Source organism: Pogona vitticeps, chromosome 2, assembly GCF_051106095.1.
Source record: "Pogona vitticeps strain Pit_001003342236 chromosome 2, PviZW2.1, whole genome shotgun sequence".
Taxonomy (NCBI): Eukaryota; Metazoa; Chordata; class Lepidosauria; order Squamata; family Agamidae; genus Pogona; species Pogona vitticeps.
The window spans coordinates 234514805-234536628 of record NC_135784.1 but is presented as its reverse complement, the minus strand read 5'-3'; the positions used below and the strand labels follow the sequence as shown (position 1 = coordinate 234536628).

The 21824-nt window shown below is 40.0% G+C and overlaps 1 protein-coding gene and 1 long non-coding RNA gene across 7 annotated transcripts in view; one reads left to right on the top strand and one right to left on the bottom strand.

Annotated features, from left to right (window-relative positions):
- The window catches only part of LOC110081707 (aldehyde dehydrogenase 1A1), a 90440-nt gene that overhangs the window by 14702 nt on the left and 53914 nt on the right, over positions 1-21824 (top strand). Inside the window, exon 1 of one of the 5 annotated variants that reach the window (XM_072992219.2) lies at positions 1613-1646. The exons of 1 other annotated variant lie outside the window; for it this stretch is intronic. In XM_072992219.2, coding sequence (XP_072848320.2) covers positions 1628-1646 — 19 coding nt within the window. In that variant the 5' untranslated portion in view covers positions 1613-1627. Of the gene's footprint in view, positions 1-1612; positions 1647-1841; positions 1975-17623; positions 17643-20163; positions 21033-21824 lie in introns of those variants that run through there. 3 more of the 5 variants (XM_020798638.3, XM_072992220.2, XM_020798637.3) reach the window with 3 other exon arrangements.
- LOC144586601 (uncharacterized) lies at positions 237-17537 on the bottom strand. Of its 2 annotated transcripts, XR_013541518.1 has the most exons (4): positions 9576-17537; positions 864-1095; positions 522-669; positions 237-488 (listed from the first exon to the last, which is right to left on the bottom strand). It is a non-coding gene; the product is annotated as an uncharacterized LOC144586601 (long non-coding RNA). The 2 variants fall into 2 exon arrangements; XR_013541517.1 differs by having other exon boundaries at positions 237-669.

Genomic DNA, 21824 nt, shown 5'->3' with positions numbered 1-21824 from the left:
AGTTCTAGTTGTAACTATGATCAAAATCTTTATATTTATTTAAATACTAATATTCTGCCTGAAAAAAGGCCTTTGGGTGGCTGATAGGAGAAAATGAAACTACGTATAATAAACACACAATAAGATTTTGTTTAAATACTGTAGTGACAATAGATGAAGACACCGTGTGGGACAGAAATGGTTGTATTAAATATATTCTTTCATGTTTTTCACTGCTCACATAAACTACTACTTAATTTTAACTGAGTTTCAGTTTATTTCAATTTTATGAATTTTTCTTTAAAATTACCACTGGGTTACAATTTGGGATGCAAACAGTGAAATTTCAAAAGAGGTTGTATTTTAAAATGTTCATGCATCTGAAATGAATCATAGACTGTAAGTGCTTAGGAATGGATCCATCTTGTTTCATTCCACAAAACTGGGTATAACCTGCACAGTGATGCAGTACGGTATATAAAAACAAAAAGATTCCAGGACGTTCCTGGCTTACAAGACATAATGTGGTCACACAATGTGACAATACAAGACAGGCCAGGCTCCTCCACAGCAGCTTCTTTTGTGAACGAGATGGACAGCCATCTACCCAGGGTCTCATAGGGTGAAGGGTTCATTTCAGGTCTTAGAACGCCAGACGACAATCCTGTGCACTTGGTAGGACCAGTTTCTCTAATTATATATATAATAATAAACATATGTGAGAAATCATAAATAAAAACATCAGTTTCAACAGTCAGTCTGTTTACAATTAAATATGTATCATCTTCCAATTGAAATGGAGAATACTGAAAAGATTATTCACATTATAGCATTTTTTACACAGAGGTTATAAGGAGTTAGGCCGCTTAAAACACACATCTTGCCTGTTATGTAGAGACCACACCAATAATGGAGTTTCCTAGCAGAAGTGAGGACTGAAGATTCCCCGTGTCATGCAGAAGATGTATCCACTAAGCATCTCTTCAGGTGATGGCTCTCACAGGAGGCAGGGAGAGAGGGACACCGTATTCTGCTTCAGAATTTGTAGTCTTGAAATTTATCTCAAGAGAAGTAAGAGTTCAATTCCAAGTAGCTCTTTGTGGCTAGTTCATCTGGCTGTAACAACATATGTTACTAATAACAAAAGAACCAAACTTTGCAAAGTTTTCTCCAGCCAAAAAATTGTGTTCTGGAATCTCTCCCTCCACCTACTCCTAGAAGAAGCTGGGCCCGTTTTCTTTCTATTGTTACCCCTCCTCCCCATCTTCCATCTTTCCCTTCCTCCCTCTCATAACCCCCACCCTCATTAGTTTAACTTGACTTAATTAAAAATAGTAGCTGGCCTTCAAACCCTTCTGTGTTGTAACACAGAATCCAAAACAGAAAGGCACAGACTTAACTATGTGATTTCATTGTCTCGAGGAGACAGAAAACCAGTGGGGCTTCCTTTATCAAGCCTAACATCTTCCTGATGCTTAATCTGTCCGGCTTTAGAATGTCCCACAAATACAGCATCCAGGATAACAATCTTTCCATGTTTGCACCCCGACCACCATTTCATCGTTGGCAAGAAGGAGTGAATTGGATTGACATGGAGGTGATGGAAGAAGAGAAATGATCTGAACGTCAAAATGACATTTTACATTACATGGTTAACAGAATAAAGGGTAGGTGTGATAGCTGCGGGTATTTCCATCTGCTGTGTCGTAAATAAAATCCCTTTTTGCCCCTCCATGTGTTTCATTCTATCTCCCAGTTCTGTGGAGATTCAGTGTCTGTTTGAAGGATCTCTTTCTGTGAGTAATCTTAAGAAACACTGGGCTGAAGCAGGACTCTCGATAGCCACTTGTTGCAGCGGCTACTGCTGTGCGTGTATATATAGGGGTCATGAGCAGTGCTTTGAGTGTAGTGGTGACTGCAGACTATAGGACAGAGTGTGCTACTGTTGTTGAGCCAAGCGCATTGCTTCTAGGACATCAGCCAGCGAGTGAAAAGGTAAGCCCTTGCATTGTTGGTTATGTTTGTCTCTGTATTTTTTGAACTGGTAGCCAGATCCTCAACTCTATTTACTTTTTACAGGGATCTCAAAGCAGGGATTTTTCTTGCCCATTCCTATCAGGAATGGGCCAGAATGTGCATTACATATGAATCAGAGTGCTCAGATGTGGTAGCCTGTAGATGTTAGTTTCCAAAGGCACGTATGCCATACTGAAAGGTCCATCGGCTGATAGTCAGAACCTCTGTTCCAGTTTCCCATCGGAGAGAGAAACAATTGGGATGAAGGTTCAGAGAAAAACTTTCCTTTTCAGGGGGAAGGAGAAGGAAATCCAAAGCATATATAACTTGGAGCTTAGTATAAAATAGAAGGGACTTCCTTCCAAAACGGCTCTTGAGAATCAAAACAATAAACCATGTACAGTATTAGGAAGAAAATCCTGCTTGTTTATACTAGTGTTGTAGAAGGATTGGTGGTCTGAGATAGGAAAATGCTGATTTGTAACAAAAGTGTGTGTATTAGTAATTAGATCCCATGAAATAAGTAAAGCAAATACGTACCAGAAAGCTCTTCCTCCAAAATCAATCAATCAATCAATGAAAATAAATCCCCAGAGAATGGTATTTCTAAAGTATTTCCAGAGCTTCTAAAAGTGAAACAGGATGGACAGAACACAATGGGAGGGAAATAGGACAAGATATGGTTTCTGTTTAGTTAAATTCCAAGGCAAAATGGATTCCTTCCTTCCAGAAACAACCACTCACACTACTATTGTTAGAACACTATTTAGAGAAAGAGTTAATTTTAAAGAGCTTTACTTCTCATTTTTACATTTTTTTTCATAGCTAGGTACATTGGTTTAAAGGAAAACACATTGGATGAAATCATGGTGTTTCGGATAGTAAGTCGCAATGAGAGTAGGCCCATTGAATTAATGGAACTTATGAAGGAGTTGACTCACCAAAGTCCTACTGATTCAGTGGGCCTAGTTGTAACTTTCTGCACTAAGCAATAGGAATTCTAGCATTTTCCATTATTGGGAATAAAGGATATTGTTAAAACAAACACCTCAGTTAACATGCTTCCTTAGAAAATGATTTTTAGGCTGCACCTCTATGCATCTTTACCTAGAAATAAATTTCACTGAGTTTAATGGGATGTACTTCTGAGAAAACATACATAGGACTGCAAGGTAAATTAAAATAAATGGATTTCAATTTTTTTTTCTTTTAAAAAGAAAAGCATTTAAATGTCAACTACTTATATTGACAACAGAGAACTCAGTGAGTACAAAAAAGTATATGATAGTCTTTGATGTATTAACAACTCCATACTAAATTAATTGTAATCAAGTTTAGACCCAGTAAACATATTTGAGGTTTATTTGTACTTAAATAAACAATGGTACTGTATTTGATGATACTAGTGGTTACCAACATAAAGATCTGATAAACCAAATCTACTTCTATTTTAAAAGTTCTTTTTTAAAGTGCTTATATTATTTGCAGTTTCTCATATTCTGGAAGGGCAATGCAACAAAAAGTAAAAATGTTCAAAAAGAAAATTCGAAGTACTGTATATGCATTATGCACTTTTATTATGAAGATCATTGGTTCTTGAAATACACTAATTTAAATATCTGTGCAAAATGTTAATTTGCCCAAAATTAGAACAGTACAAAGTTATTCATAATGCTTCTGACAGCTTCTGATTTATTAAGACAAATGTCACCTGTGGCTGCTGTACAATTTGTATTTTTCCAAAGGAGGTTCCTTGATTTTATCTGCAACATTTATGTGCTTATCCTAAAAGACTGATTAACTCTAGCAGAATATACCGAACAAATTAAATGTGTAACTCTGAAATTTGGATTGACTGTATCAAGCTTTTAGTGAATTATGAAAGAAGAATAACATGCTTAGATCTTTTAAAACAGAGATCTAAAATTCAGGGAAGAGGTTCTAAGTTTCAGTGAATCCACACTTCCATGGTTCAAAAGGAGACACGTTAGTTTAGGACATAGTCAGCAGTACATTTGTGATGACCTTTTAATTCCACAGCAGTTATTTATTTTATTTTCTTCTAAGTGCCATTTACCTTTGAAGATGCATATTATTATTAGCGTTCAGATTTCATTAAATAACACAGCTTTAGCTCTTGATGCTTATATAATCAGCTGCTCTTAGTCATCAGAATAACTTGCTAAATAAAGGGCAGAATTAATGCAGTAAGCATGCTTAAGTTCCATTGATCAGGCTATATTCAAACAGCTCAAACTAAAAGAGATAATCTTACATAGATTCATGTACTCTGCCTTCAAAAGCCTACAATGTATTTTAATGTCCATTCCCTCTGTAAGAATGTAATTCTGTTGTCTAAAATATGTGCAGTAAAGGTGCTCTATGCATTTCGCTGTATGTTCCAGATTGTATCTACAGGATCAGATAAGCTTACAAAGTACAAAAGCCTAACTTTTTCTCTCTCTCCTAAAATCATGATTTTAAAATATTAAAATTTTGCTACCCAGTTTTCTATTTAATTTTTGACTGGATGAGCACCATGAACATGCTGTGCGCCAGATTCCATGTTAAAGATTTGCTCCAAAAACTATGGGTGCTTCTGTATAGATGGAAGGCTCCCTGTGCTAGAAGTCCAAATATATTGTGCAGCTATTCCATCTTGCTCTTCTGAGAAGACTGACAGTGGTAAGAGGGGGGAAAAAAGACAGAAGAAGTGGTGGGAATGCACAAGAGGCCTACAAATGAATGGCTACATTGGGTGGATGTTCTAAGTCTGGGAACACCCTGTGTCTAAAACTATGGGATAGAAAGCTCTTAAGAAAGAAAATATATACATATTTGAACAAAACCTAGAGTTGATTTGAAGAGTTCTATGATCTTCTCATAATAGAGTGATCTGTTGAAGCTGTGAGTCTTATACTTTAAAGATTCTGGACACAGAATTCTACATTAGTTTTTATGGAAGAAAATCCTCACAGTTTTAATCATGTATCCTTTCAGTTAAGTCATATCACCAAGCATGTTTTTTGGAAGTCATCTCATTCCCATAGGGGAGCCATGCCATTTCATAGAATCATTGAGATAGATTGAGGTGACAGTCTCATTAATGCAAACCAAAAGACATTTAACTATGATTCTAAGTGTGGACCAACAGCCTGTTTACTCTCTGCACTTTTTATGAGTTAAACTTATGGAAGACCTCAGTTATGCAATGTAAGCTCATTTTTACACAGCCCTTTATGCACTCTCACTGCAAACACAGCACATACTATGCCAAATAGTATTCAAAAATGGTTTCTGATACTAATATCAACCATGGGATTCAAGGTTCTTACTGTATCCTGTAGGCTTTTCTGTTTTTGTATATCTGCAAAGACATTTGTTAGTTTCTAATTAATTCTCTTTAAATTATTTTAAAATTGATGCTGTAACTCACTGAGCAGTTAACAGATCTTTCCCTACCTCCTTTTGCAGAAACAGTCCACGTGGCACAAAAACGTAGTTGCAGACAATTGTACATCCCACAAATAAACATATATTTAATGTTTCAGTGTTGGCTTTATACCTTGACTAATGCCCCCTCCCAGCCCACCAAATGAGACCCAAGGCAGCTATTGATTTATTACAATATGATATCTTGCAATAAACATAGCTTGTTGTACTATAAGTATATAATCATTGGCACTCTTGGTCCTAAAACATGTATGTGGAAGTCATGTCAAAAGTGTTCAGTGGTAAGTCATGTTAAAAGCTTTTAGTCTTCCCTAAAATGATACTCATTATTGTTGCAATCCAAAGCATATTGACAGCACATTCCTCTGCAAATTTACTCAAAAGTCAGAAGACAGTGGGCTTTATTCACAGATAAGTGTAAATAGGACTACAGCTTCAAGGACTTTTGGAGATTATATACCTTCAGAATAGCTATATCCATAGTTGGCTCATGGAAAAAGTTGGGGGGGGGGGAGAATCCTTCAATGAAATATGTGTGAGCACCTCCCCAATATGATCCATGAGTTGCTAGTGTCTCCTTACTGTATCTCTTGAGGCTTGATTTTAATTGTTGTTCCTCTGTCACTGACCAAGAGGGCAATTGAATTGATAATGTGAGAAGTGCTCCAGAACTGGGATGGTCAGATTTGCATTATTTTGTGGTGATAACACAAAAGTCAAAGCAAATCAGCCCAGAGTCTCTCTCCTAAAAGAGAGAGAGAGAGAGAGAGAGAGAGAGAGAAGAAATCCGTGGGGAGGAGGAAATTGACAGCTAGGCCTTTTTTGCAGCTTGTTAAAATAATGCCACTGTAGCGATGCGTCCTGCAAACCTGGATGATTGCAATAGAATGGTCTTTGTTGTTCTTTAGTTGTTAAGTCGTGTCCAATTCTTTATGACCCCATGGGCCAGAGCACGCCAGGCCCTCCTGTCTTCTACTGCCTCCCGGAGTTGGGTCAAATTCCTGTTGGTAGCTTTGATGACACTGTCCAACCATCTCGTTCTATCGTCCCCTTCTCCTCTTGCCTTCAAACTTTCCCAGCATCAGAGTCTTTTCCAGGGAGTTTTCTCTTCTCATGAGATGGCCAAAGTATTGGAGCCTCAGCTTCAGGATCTGTCCTTCCAGTGAATGGTCTTAACAAGGTGCTAACAAATGCTGATTAGCAATTTTCTCCTCTCTCTCTGCTGACTCCTGTGTGGTCAGCTGAAGTGAATTTACCCAGGGAAACCTAGCTTCCCAGGTAAGACTTCAGAGAGGAGCCTCTCATATTTTTCCCAAATATAGTCACATCCTAACTGGTCTTTCAGAGAATTGTGTCACATTTGCAATACATGCTACAGTTGAAAACCATTTTCCTAGGAGAGCTACGTGACTGCAGAATATGTTAGAATAGGACTGTTGTTCTAGCTCAGTGTTGTCTACATTGACTGGTGGCCAGTCTCTCAGGGTCTTTCCCAGACATTACGAATGACCTTATACATGCCAACCAAGTAAATGCTCTACCTTCTCTATCCCTTTTCCAGATTACTATGATTCTGGTGTATACGCTTATGTATGGGTACTGTCATTATTGATTAGATGACAGCACTGGTGCCTGTAACACAATTTGAACAAGCTTTTGCAGGGTTTTATTATGGGTTTTAAATTTTAAAACTGGAGAATAGCGGCACTGTCACTTTTTTATAGAAAGCACAAGGTTGCCTATTTCTGTGCCTCATTTTGCTTAAAATATCCAGAGGGAGTGGGATATCCCTATGAGATGCAAAGAGTGTGGTTTTGATGGAGGGGACAATATGAAGAGACATAAGAAGCTAAGAACAAAAGAGGAGTCCTGCTGGATCAGGCCAAGGGCCCATCTTGTCCAGCTTCCTCTATCTCACAGTGGCCCCACCAGATGCCTCTGGAAGCACACGAGACTACTAGATACCTGTCTCCGAATACCCCTCCCCTGCATCTGGCTTTGGAAATACCTTCCTTCTAAGCCTGGAGATTATATACAGTATCCCCATAATGGATTGCAACCTGCGATGGACTTTTCCTCCAGAAATCTGTCCAATCTCCTTTTAAAGGCATCTAGGACAGATGCCATCACCACATGTTGTAGCAAGGAGTTCCACAGACTAACATGCTGGGTAAATAAATCTTTTCTTTTGTCTGTTCTCACTTTCCCAGCTTGAGAGTTTGAGTGAGTGGATGTCCTCTGGTTCTAGTATTGTGTGAGAGGGAAAAGAGTTTCCCTTTATCCATCCCCTGCATAATTTTATACGTCTCAATCATGTCCCCCCCTCAGGTGCCTTTTCTCTAGAATAAACAGCCCCAAACGCTGTAGGCTTTCCTCGGAAGGGAGGTGCCCCAGCCCAGTGGTGCACTAGCCCATGAACCATTGAATACCTGAGGGGACTGGATGGAGAGAGTGATCTAAATTTCTAAAAGACACAATAATGAGTGACCCAGAAGGGCCCTAAAGGTAAAGGTAAAGGTTCCCCTGGACATTTTAGTCAGTCGTGTTTGACTCTAGGGGGCGGTGCTCATCCCCGTTTCCAAGCCGTAGAGCCAGCATTTGTCCGAAGACAGTTTCCGTTGCCACGTGGCCAGCGCGGCTATACATGGAACGCTGTTACCTTCCCAGCAAGGTGGTACTTATTTATCTACTCGCATTTACATGCTTTCGAACTGCTAGGTTGGCGAGGAGCTGGGACAAAGCGACGGGAGCTCACTCTGTCACATGGATTCGATCTTACGACTGCTGGTCTTCTGACCCTGCAGCACACAAAGGCTTCTGTGGTTTAGCCCGCAGTGCCACCACATCCCGCAGAAGGCCTAGCTACAAAATATGCGCCAGGACTTACACTCCTCATGGGCTGCTACCACTCTACCACTGGTTGGTGACCTAGAAAATGCCAAGCTGTTTCCTTCTCTCCCTGCACTGTGTTGCAAGCCGTGGCACAGAGGGAGAAGACAGGGAGAATCAGCCAATTGCCTAGGTAACTGGGAAGCTCTCCCTTGTTTTATACTGTGCTTCAATCTGAGTGCAACACAGCAGGAAAGATATGGAGGCTCCACTGGTTGCCTAGGCAACTGGCAAACTCCTCCTCTGTTCCTGTGCTATGCTGTACTTTGCTTCTTCTATAGCTGTGAACTTCGAGAACGACCGCTGGAGAAAGAAATTAGTGGCATTGCCTGAGTGTACATGGAGGTGTTTTGAACTTCATTATTCCCTTTCACTTTAAAGCACTAGTTTGATGAATAGATACTTTGGGTCAGCAAGAGTTAGCAAAGACTAATAGATTAACTGAAGCAGAGTCCTGACAAGATGGTGGCATGGTAAGGTAGACAGTTCTAGTGTTCAGTCCGTTGAATATCATTCCTTTGTGCACCAGATGGTATTCAAATTGTATTCAGACTTAACGGTTTAAATGGAGCTTCTCTCTCTCTTTGTGATCTAAACATTTGAGAATATTGGTTACATTCTAAAGAGTGCATATGTACGTTTTTGGCCTACAGTTCCCTCAGTAGCATGGCTAGTGGCCAAACTGCCTGTGGAATTCTGGGTGTTCGTAGTTTGGCCACCATGGCTCCATACAGAACTCACAGCTTTTTCTCAAAGCTGATTACTGTTAATGTTATATTTCTGATTTTGAATGTAAAGAAAGGCACTAGTGGCCCATGGTCTGAAGAGGAATCCCTTACAGATTCCCCTATTTTGGTTTGAGGCACATATTTTGCTGCAAGAACAGCCACTGCAAGGAAAGAGTTACTATAATCCATGAAGGTTTGTGACGATTAGCACATTTCCTTCTCTGTTCACAGGTTCTGCAAAAAGACAGATAGTGTAAGATACAGTCCTATGTGTAAGACAAATCCCTGTGCAAATTCTTCCCTGTATAATAGTTTAATCTCCAATAAAATGGTTTTTCTACATTAAAGCAAATATTAATCACACAATGTCTTCCGGTTCTGGCTGGGTGTGGTGAGCAAGCGTTTGTGAGTTTGAAGTGTTTCTTTTATCCTTATCTATTGTTTTTAGCAACATTGTCTCTTTGACCTGGCTGACTAGGCTGAGACCTTGCAGAGAAAGCTATCTCTTACCTGAGGCTGGAGTGTTGGAATGTTTGGAGGAGTTTACACCTCAGAACATAAACAGTTCATTACCGTAACTCATTACTGGGACTCAGCTTTCCTCACAGCTTCTGCTGCTGTTGTCGCTCCAGCCTTCTGCTGTGGATGTTTAGCAAACAGAGGAGCTTGGGAAGCCTACTTCCACTTCCTGCTTCTATTAAGGTGGTAACCCAGAATCTCTGGATCCCGTATCCTGTATCCAGTAGCGATCCTGTATCTGAATTTACAGAAAATCTATTGAAAATGGAGCAGTCTATTTTAAGTATTGATGAAACACCTGATCAGTTACTTGATCTTACTCTATCTCCCCCAGTGCTGCAACAGGTGTTAAAAGCATGCAAATGCGAGTAGATAAATAGGTACCACCTCAGTGGGAAGGTAAAACGGTGTTCCCCTAGTCACGCTGGCCATGTGACGATGCAAACTGTCTTAGGACAAGCGCTGGCTCTATGGCTTGAAAACGGAATGAGCACCACCCCCTAGAGTCGGACACGACTGGACTAAAAATGTCAAGGGGAACCTTTCCCTTTATGACCATTACCCCAGTGACTGAGCTTAGAATGAAGAGAAAGAAAAGTGAGAACTTGGATCACTTGCTAAAGGGCAAGTTCCTGAGTAGTAAAAGTAACAATAAAACTCTAAGAATAAGGAGACAAACCAAGATGACAGACTACATCTGGAGGCAAAAATCAGATCACTCAGGAAGGCTAGGTAATTTATCCATTGATGTACCAAATTTGATCGCTGAGCAGGGGCACCTCCTGGATCTCAATCACTTGACCAGCCTCCTAATCAATGACTTTGTCAAGCTGCGAACTGAATGTTTTCCATATCCGGTATGCAATAAGATCATTCCTGCAGTCACTCCTGTAGTCATGTCTGCCAAACACAATAATACTCAACCTGAATATCCAATAAAGATCCCCATATTCAAGGAGAACATAGATAAGGAGTTGAAGGACCTGAAACAATGCCCAATGAAATTAAGTCCCAATTCCACCTGAAAGAGGCACTCTTTCACCTCCAAACACCCTACTGGAAATTAGGGACTCGCTAAAGGAAATAAAAAGCCTGTTAGGATGGGTGATTGATCTAATGGAGGACAGGGTCATTCCTTCTTTAGCCATCACCCTGACCATGCTGGAACATCTAATCTACCGATGTGGGCAAAAGCAGATGAAAACTTTAATTTATCACCTAATACCATCCAGAAAATCGCCAGCCTCACTTATGAAGAGCTCCTTTCCTGTGTTTCTCTGACAATCCAAGGGCAGGCCTTGCCCAACAGTCAGGACTCAGATGAATGCAGCCTTACCGACTCAAACCCCCAAACAAGAAATCACTCCAAATACTCTCAAAAGAAACATCAGCAAGGAACTGGCAAAGGCCAAAACAAACAAACAAACAGGTGACCAAAGTTCCAAATAAACAATGGACAACTAACTCTGCAAAATTCACAACGCAATCGAACAGCAAGCTCAACAAGACCAATAAAGGCAAGAAGGGTTCCACCAAAAGAGGGTGGAAAATGCAATTTAAAACCTTTTTTCAAATGTTAGATGCCTTGCAACATAACCTACAAAGTAGAAACAATCAAGTCACTCGGAGGCAAGGAAAAGGAAAGACAGATGAAGAAGGAAATCAACCACATACTCTCAAAAAGGGATGAAAGACAAAATGCCAGTAACAGAGAAGGGTGAAGCTTCTGCCTGAAAAAAGAGGTAAAGTTATTAAAAAGTCCTCAAAGATGCCATTGTCAGATATACACCCTTCATTTAATAGCCACATGGAATTGTCATCAGGAAAGATGGTCAACAATGTAGTAGTAGATGACATCGGAAGGCAAATCCCTGTGCTGATACGAAAGAGATATACAATAGCCAAGAAGGGAAAGAGAACACATAGGAGATCTTCACACAGGTATAACAATGCAAACCATTACTGTATGTCAATAACCGAGCAAATGTGAAGGCATCCTGTGGAGTTTAACCAAGCTAACTATAAAGACCCAAACCAAACCCACTGGATCTATAGAAGCACTGAGGACAGATGTACCTGGAACTTCACCTACTGACCAAATAGACACCTTGGAGAGCCAGCAAGCAGTTCAAATCACCTAAAACCTAGCCGGATGCCCCAGCCAACCCACTTGCTCGGTTCTGCAATTTTACATCAGGGACCAAAAGATAGCCCCAACCTCAAGGACCAGTTATTTGAAAATACCTAATAATGGGAAGGGTCGACCAAAAGCCAGGTTGGCCTTGATGTTTTCTACCACCTTAAGGGCTTGGGTGAAATGGCTTCCACCTTGTGATTCAGATGTCGTTGCAGGGTTACTTGTCACCTGGGCAAACTCTTACTTGTTTATCAACATTTATATTCCCCCGTCATCTTCCAAAGGTCAAATAACCCAAATACGGGACAAATTGGAGTTCTATATTACATATTTAGAATCCTTAGCACCTAAGGCACATGTAATACTAATGGGAGATCTGAATTCAAGGACTGAGCCGAATAATGATATCTTTTACTCTTTCAATCCCTGGATGTGGTACCAGTAGAGTCTTATACCTTGAGGAATTATAGACTACCGAAAGACTCGAAGACCAATTAGAGTGGATTATGCTTGGATCAGATGGCTGTACGCCTTTCTCTTCATATTATTAATGCCAATGATTTGTTCAATAACTGCAGAATTTACTTTCGTTTTTGGGAGAGTAAGTAGTGTGGTAGATTATGTGTTAATTTCCCCATTTTTAGCCAGCTTGGTTAAGGGATTTACAGTTGGACAAAGATTAGAAAGTGATCACCCACCCTTATCATTAACTCTGTCACTCTGAAACATGATACATCTCCCCCCTGAGCCACACATAGATGACAACGTCCTATGCGTATGTTGTAAACATTTAATCTGGATAGACGAAGTAAAAGCTAATGTTTCCAATTTCTTAAATTCTTCACCTGCTGAGAACTTAAGAAATTTAATAATGGCATCCATGGAATCTTCTATGGCCTCAGTTGTCTTAAACTATAAATTGCTGGTCTTAAAAATGCTTTCTGTGCTAACCCCAAAATCACTTTCGTAGACAATTGGACAGGTTCACCCCTAATTGGTTTGACAAGGAATGCTTATTGAAGAAAAATCAACTCAGAAAAATTTACAAGTAGTACAGGAAGACGAATCTATGAGTTCTTCCCCAGGACTATTATGTAGTTAAAAATGAATACAAAACACTGATTGTCCAGAAAAAGAAACAATCAACTCAGAAATAGTGGAATGTTCTGTTAGAGTCTGTACTGAACAAAGATTCCAAACTATTCTGGACCTTGGTGTCTGGGGCACTATCTGCCTGCTCAGGAACAGCTCACTGTAGCATCCCACGAATATATGGGAAAGGTGTTTTACTCAGCTATTTGAGGAGGCCAAACCTACCCAATCAGTCAACATTTCATGGCTAGATTTAAACAAACTGGCATATTGGGATCCAGTCACTGAAAATGAAATATGGTCATTAATAGCCTGTCTAAACTCTGGGAAGGCACCAGGTCTGGATCTAATTCCAGCAGAGTCCTTAAAGTCTAATGCAGACTGGTGGGGGCCCCATTTAGTTCAGTTATTCACATTAATTAATAACACTGGGCAAATCCCACTTTGTGGTCAGAGGCAATAGTGATACCAATCTATAAGAAGGGGGAAAAGAACGAATCCTCAAATTATAGACCCATTAACCTTCTCTCTATAGTGGGTAAATTTTATGGCAGATACTTAAATGACAAACTAAGCTCATGGGCTGAGTTGGAGAACATTTTAGGGCACAAGCATGTTGGCTTCCGAAAGAATCGCTCCACTCTTGACCATTGTATAGTTTTAAACCACCTTGCAGAGAAATATATGGGCCCTCATGGAAACGGCCTGTTTGTAGCTTTTATAGATTTAAAGTGTGCCTTTGATTCAATTCTCAGAGGAAATTTATGGGGAAAAAATTATTTTTCCTCGATTGATAAAAGGCTTTTACTGTATACCTTATCAAAACCCTCTATCAAGAGTCCACAATTAGGGTAAGGTGGAGTGGATGGAAATTCGTCAAACCCCATTCAGGTGGAGAGAGGTGTTCACCAAGGTTGCATATTGCTGCCCACACTATTCAACTTGTATCTTAATGACCTCTCTAAAAGTTGTTTAGCACCTGAATATCACTCCCCGAAACTGGCTAAAATCAATGTACCCCTGCTACTATACGCAGACAATGCGGTTCTCATGTCACTCTTGGAAATTGGTCTTAAATGAATCATGCGTGCTTTTTTGAGCTATTGCAGGAAAAACTCACTATCAATTTTGACAAAACCAAAATAATGGTCTTCTCTAGACATAGTAAAAGCAAAGTTTGGGATATTGAGGGCTAACAGATAGCACAGGTTAAAAAAATTCAAATACCTCGGAATTACTTTTTTTTTCACACTCCCTCTCCTAGTCCTACCACAGACAATCAGCAGTACAGGTGGCCTATAACACAAGTAAACTACTTAGACGATTTCACTATGTCCCGGGTGGGGAGCAGATTCCTGCGGCCCTAGAGATAGTCAAGCATAAAATCTTTATGCAGCTGTTGTATGGATTAAGGGTTTTTAACCCCTCAGTTGAAAGTGTTTTATCAAATACGTTGTGATCCTTATTTGCCATGCCAAGATGCGCCGCTTCAGCCGGTCTGTGGCTCAAAGCTGGTATGCCCTCAGCGGAATGTCAAGTGTGGCTACATGCATTTTGTTATTGGTTAAAGGTGGCCTATGCCCCAATAACCTGTGACTACCTATACTATTTGCAGAAATATGTCTTTGCTAGCTCATGGCATAAGGATTTACAGAAAAACTACATCTCTTAGGCTTCTCTATGGACGTCCTACTGAGACAACCTCAAGGTAGTATTAAGCCAATACTTATTCATTGTATTAAAGATATAGATCTTCAGTACTCTCTAGCTTGTTCAGGCAGGGCTTGTTCACCACTGTGTTTTGGCCTAAACTTTAACTTCCCTAAACCAGCTAACTACTTATACCAAATTACAGCACCAAGATATAGCTTTACCTTTTCAAGGGCTAGATTTAACTGCTTTCCCTCAGCCCTTTTAAAAGAGTGTTTTAATAACACCCCATAAGGTGAAGGGGTTTGTCCTTGCGGGAAAGAAATTATGGAGACCTTGGCACACATCATTTTAGAATGTAGCCTATCTAAGATTGAATGTATTCGATATCTTGGTTCAATCATGCGTAAATGAGTAAATGGTCTACCTCCCACAGGCTATCTGAAGTTTCTGTTGTCTGGAGAGAATCAAATAATAACACAGTTAGTGGCTAAGTTTTTATTTTCAGCTATGTGAACTATACATAGTGTAGTATAAAATCTATAGCAAGATTTTATACTATATTATGTATTTCTTTTATGTATTTTATCTTTGTATAATCGGTTCTATGACCACATAATAAAACTTTAGACTTAGATAATCACACAATGCCAGCTAAAACAATAATGAGGGAAGTTTCAGGACTGTAGGTGTGCTGGGTTAAGGGACACAGCTCTCCACTGCTTGGAAGTGGTGGTAGCCCCTCTCACGTTCAGAATTCCTTTGAGAATTTGGTGTGTGAGCAGAATATGCCTACATTTAGAACAGAATTGCACTCCATCTTGTTTTTTTCTTTTTAATGGGATTTTTTGCTACTCCCGCACTGCAAAATGAGGTGCATTCACCTGATAAACTGCAGGTTACTTGCCCAGATTTAAATGAAAAAGAATTTTAGTGCAATTGGTTTTTTTAAAAGAAAACAAAAGTCTTGTTGCTCAAACAGCATGCTCTTGTGAACTGTCCCCCCTCTGCCCACGTGACCAGTGTCATACCCACTAGTGTGAGCAGAATGGGTTATACACACACAAAGATCTATCTCAATTGCAATATCAAACATAAGTTACAACCGAAGAGCAATGATCAGGTAGAGGTAGAAGCCAACAGTCTGGAATTTTGCACAATGATGGTGACACTATATTGTTATTTCATTTGTGTGAGCATCTTTTTAGAGAGGCTGTTCTGTTCTCTTGGCAGCTTGCACAAAACAAAAAATGTGTATGCAGCTGTGCATAGACATACAAACTTTCCCATAACAGAAATAAGAGAGAGCTCTAGTCATGCATGCTTTGGATGGTATCCAGTGGGCATAATTCGAAGAAAAAAATGCCTGAGTGGCATTGAAATCAGTAGCAACTTGAGTACAAAAGTAAGAGTTCACATTCCACTGATTTCGCTTAGACTCACCTATTGAATAATATGGAATAATTGTTACCAACCATACAGCTGATAGAAACCAGCTTTAGGATGTTAACTGAATCCATTTAAACCTACTCTGAAGTTTCAGCTAGATAAATTCAGTTGTCTTCATCTACATTACTTCCATTACATCATTTAAAAAATAAACTAAATACTCCTTAGTTACAATGTATGGGGAAATCTACAGACTAGATTCTAAGAGTTCATAGAAATAAAAGGTTCTCATCCTTTTTTTCACTCTCTTCTGTATCTAAAAAACATCTCGAGAGGATGAGGGTATCCTCCTGAACAATACTGAATGAGGCACAGAAAACCTCAAGGGGAGGAAGGAACTGACAGTGGCATAGTGGGAGATTCCGAAGTGCTCACTGTGAGAGTCCTAATAGTCACACCCATATGGTTTGTTCAGAAATCTAAGCTGTGTTGATCCTTATCATCAAGCAAGTTCTATGGACAGGCTTTTTGTAAAGCTTATGGGTCTTAATTGTCCAATTAAGACACATTTGAATGCTATTCAATACAACTCATAGTAATAAATTTAGACTGTGGAAGGTCAGTCCCTTTGTGTATTGTGATGAGTGATAAACAAATGCTATTTTCGCTGCTAATCATGAAATAGTCCCATCTCTTCAACTTCCTGATCCTGATTCCGCTACAGTAGTGGGAAGTGTTGCTTAAAATCACGCAGAGGCCCACTGAATTTGTGGCAATGCCTCAGCTGTCAAGTCTACATTTTTGTGGAGGGCTCTGGATGGTGGCTTTCTGGACAACGTAGAGGGTGACAAGTCGGACAGAGGGAAAGGGAAACATTCCTTCTGTAACCTTCCTTCTGCTCACATATCTTAGGATCCAAACTGGTATGTTTATACAATGTTCCTCTTACAGTCATGGGACATTATATAAACTGCTAAATTTAACAGGCTAAAATAACCAAGTTGAACATTTTTTTCTTTTATATACAGGTTTTATGTTAAAGGTAGCAGCTTAAATCTAAATCTAAATACAGTCTCTGACGAGAAACAGTATTTAATCTGAACATCTATTCTATTTTGCTCTTTCATTGGCTCCACACACATGGCAGTGCATACACTGGATTTGGTTTTCTTGGTGGGGCAAGGAGATGCTGGCCCAACAGTGACAGATTTGGAGGCATCCCCATTATCATGTTTGGATTGTCACCTTTTGAAAATTGGCTGGACCTAATAGCATGGCCCACCATCATACATTACTGGATCCAGAGAGTCCCCAAGATGTTCTGGAAGGATTTCTGGTTGATCTGTTTGGCACTCCTGTCAAAGCCCAGGTTGCTGCATGGTATACTCAGACAACCTAAGTGGCTGACATGATCGCACCCAAATGCCCTCTCCAATAGCGAGCTTATCCCTCTCCGTGATTCATGGATGAGCACAAGGTGATGATGCAACAGAGGAGAAGGTTAGAGTGCATTTGGAGGCAGATCCCTTCAGATGAAAATCTAGCATAGGCGGGGCTTTGTTGCGGTGCTACCAGTAGCTCCAGAGAAGAGCTCTCTCTGGAAAAACTGGAATGGTCCGGTCCAGGATCCCCTTTTTGAAATGGGGATCAAAGGAGAGTCTAGGAGAAGTCTCTCTGAAGCAGATGGTGAGCAGCAGAAGGAGAAGAAAGGGATGCAAACCTGGAATTCTTGCTTCTGAAGAAATCACCCAAGTACAGATCAGAGCGGGCGCCATATTTGGCATGGAGCCGTGAGTAGCCTTTTATTGGGGAGAGGAGAACAACCAATATAAGCTTAAAATATATAACAACTAAGTAAGCTGAAGCCTTTGATTTATGAAACAGCCCCATTAAGCTGAAAATAAGAATGGAAATATTTGGCTGAAAGAAGAAACGCAGCGGTGAGCCTATCTTATCAGTCTGCCTCAAAAGTGAAACTAACTTTCCTCCCCAAGTGAACTCTTAATATAACAGGCTGATTTCAAAGCCGAGAGAGTGAGACGAGAAAAAAAATCTTATGTTTCTGGAAAAGAATCCTAGATGGTTCTAATGCCATCGGACAGGATTTAAGAGACTTGAGTTTCGTGAATGCAGTTTGGCTGGGACATACAGTGGTGCCTCGCTTAGCAATCGCACCATTGAGTGATGAAATCGCTTAGCGATGGGGTTTTGGCCATCGCCAGAGCGATCGCTTAGCGATGGTCCCTATGGGTAAAAATTGCTTTGCGATGTTCGCGGGGAAGCGATCATGGCAAAGCAACCCTTTCTAAACAGCTGATTGGCGGTTTCAAAATGGCCGCCCGCTGTGTATCCTCGCTTTAGAGGCACCGAAAATGGCTGCCCCATGGAGGATCTTCGCATAAGATCAGTTTTGAAGCCCATAGGAACACATTAAACGTGTTTTAATGCGTTTCTATGGGCTTTTTAAAATCGCTTAGCGACGAAATCCCTTAGCGATGTTTTTTCCTGCACGGATTAACGTCACTAAGCGAAGCACCACTGTATTTCTCTTTGCCTTTTCCTGGACTCTGTGAATTGTTAATAACAGAATCTGGTTGTTTTCTGGAGAAGAAAGAAGGAGCTGACATGATCGACTGGACTGAGGAGCAGCAAGGGGTTAATGGAAAGATCATAAGACAACTATTGGACAGTTTGAGACTCCTCCTATTGGTTCAGTAGATTAGGTTGAAATGTCCAGTGCACATCCTGTTATCCTGTTGTGTTGGATCAGTTTCGGCCACTGAAGGAAGTTGCTACGGCTCTCGCTCATTGCAGGCCTGCTACACTCCACACTCAGCTCTTAACTAGTTGGCTTCTCTCTGTCTCTGTCTGTCTGTCTCTCTCTCTCTCTCTCTTTTCTTCTGTGTATAAGATGCTACGTTTCTCTGAAATCATTACACTATAAATTGAGGGGTGTCTTATACACGGAAGTAAGCTGAGAACACGGACAGAACAAAAGGGCCCGTACCTTGCCTCTGCAAACAGGCTTCCTTCAATCATGAGGCTTAGCTTCCTACAGCCAGGAGACGTAGCTTCCTCCAATCATGAGCCTTATGGAACTGATGTCAGCTGATGCTGAACAAACCAACTGGAACAAACCTCGTTGGAGGTGGAGCCTGTAGGCTCAGATGCAACAGGGACTCGTAATGTCTAACATTCTTATTCCAGAGATTAAATACTCAAAGCTAAGTTTCCTTAATTTTTGGGTTAGAAAAGGGCGGCATCTTATAAATGGGGGTGTCTTATAAATGGAAAAATATGGTAATTGGCAGGTGCATTCACATTGGTTATAACTGCATTGATTCATTTATTTCTAGTTGAACCATTATAACATGCTCTTATAGCTCTTAATTTTGTATTGATTCCTTTTCTCTACTGTTTCTTGAGCCAATCAGGATCCCTTTGTCCTTTTAAAACAAAAAAACCAAAAGTGATACATTGACAACAATAGGGAGGTCTGAGCGACAACAGGAGGAAGTGAGTTTTTAAAGACTTGCAATGTATTGTTTAGAGCAGGATTTTAGAAAAGAGAGAGGAGGAAATTCTGGAAATTGTTTCACTGCCTGTCTTGGATTATGATTTATATTTGGGATAGCCTATTGTCCATATTATTCTATAACATATGTTTAATTTGTTGTAGACAGCCCAGAGCAGCAATTTGCTAGAAGCCACAAATCTTTCGGATATTTCCATTCATTCTAACAGACATTCTCATTGAAGGAGTAAGAAAATGATAGGATCCTCAAAATAAGGAAGATGTTCTATATGCTCACTACCTGTAAAGGTTAACTTCTTCTCTCATCCCCAAGTGTCATATTCAGGCACTGTAGTCTGAAGCTGTGTAGAGCTTTAAATATAGTGGAAATGGAGGTGTGCATGGAAATCACTGGGAGCTTTGCACGTTCAGCATAAAGGTCTGAAGAGGCATTTGTGAGCATATTTAGCTGTATGTGTTTCCAGTGCTTATGTGATCAGGAGCCCTGCCTTCTCTGGGCTGCCAATCATGTGAGTGCTGCAAGTGCATTCAAGTGGACGCACCCCCAGGTGTCTCTTTAGATCTTTGCACTGAACACATAAAGGCCTCTATGACTTCTCGATTGAGGAGGCATTCAGGATGAGAGTTACACTTGAACCCCAATATCCCCATGAAGGCTGTATGCCCATTTGGACTGTTGCATATGGGGGAAATTGTGAGTAATGTAAATATCTGTATATCTGTGGAGATCACCCTGCTTTGGCTAATGTAGGAGGTTATTTGTGTGTACCAATGGGAGCTGTTGGGAGACAGAGCTAGAGAAACTAGAAGGGAGGGATGAGCCAGATAAGGGGAGTTTAGTCAGTTAGTCAGAGATGACAGTCTGAAGTGAAGAGTTGGTCTGTGGGAGTTAGAGAGTGTAGTAGTTAAGATAGGCAGTTAAGAGTGTAGAACTTACAGAGAGCTAAGAGAGTTAAGAGTGAAACAAGTTATTACTAGACTACTGAATACTTTAAAGTCTGTGAAGAACCTATCTAAGTGAACTATAACCAATAAAACTGTTTTGTTCAACTTTATACTCAGCTTGGACCTCATTTTTTCTAATTAAAGGCTGTTGACAGAGGTCAACTGGTGGCAGTGTAAAAGAGATAACGTGTTGTGGGCCTCAGGCTAGTGAAATAACCTGGGGAGATGTAGAGGCACATCACAATATCAGCACTAGTCCAAGATAAAAAATAAAAATAATGAAGACCTCTTTTATTGCTCATTTTAATGAATATAATCATGATCACAATTTTTTAAAAAATATCATTGATAAATAATACCACACAGATATAATCAGATAACTGCACTCTTCTTTTACTATGGAAAGAGGCAGAATAAATAGTATTTAGATTAGATTCTCCTGAAAACCTATATCTTTTTTTATTTAGATTTAAATTTCAGTTGCTATTTTTAACATGGAACCTACAGATGAATCAGTCTGTCTAAACTGTTGCTGCTACTAAGGAATGGCCTTCAGCTGGCATAGTTCACCATGCTAAACTTAGAAGTTCCTGTCATGTTGTGTAACTGTAAGAGGAACACTGTATAAATATGTTCATTTGGTGAAGAAGGAAGCCATTATTCTGCAATCAGTGGTCAGCATTAGCTGGCGAGAAAGCAGGTATGCCATTTTTGGGAGCGGGGGCTATAATAAAAGTAATATACCATGTAATAAATCAAAGTTTGATTATATGTCTTTAGTTTAAGAGTATATATATCTCCACATATATAAATATATATATCCACAGCTGCTGGGAGCTAATACTTTAGCAGGTGGCTTCCTATCCTTCCCTTTTTAGATAGATAAATGTCTGTTTTGTACAGGAATGCCTTAGTAGGCTGTTTTAAGGCCAATAACATAACACAAGTTTGGGATTAATTTGGAGTGCTTTTGCATTTTCCCATTAAGGGAGATCAGCAGAAGATCTTACAAGGGATGGGAAACTGGCTGGATCAACTGGCTGTGCGTCAATTCCTGCATGCATGCATACTTTGTAGTCTTAGGACTACAACTGCACTTTGCAGATCATTTGTAATGATTCATATGTGTGGGCAATGAGTTATGCACTTGTCTGTGTTTACAATCAAAATGCACTACACTGTGTATATGCACAGGTTGCTTCCCTCACTGAAAAGCCATTATGGAGACAATAAGCACTTATAAAGCTTTTTCATATCATGTTTTTGTTTGCGTTATCTTAACATCTTGTTTGGTCACACATGTTTTTCTAGGAGTGGCACAGGGTATTCTTTCATGAGCACACACTTGTGTCTTGAATGTGTACACTAATTTTTATACCATATTTGATCTAAACAACAGTGTGTGCTCAAAGCATGTTGTTGTTTTTGAGCTGTATTGCTCGTCCCTGCCTGTGAGAGGACAGTGAGTTACTTTGCTTCTCCAGACAGAAAA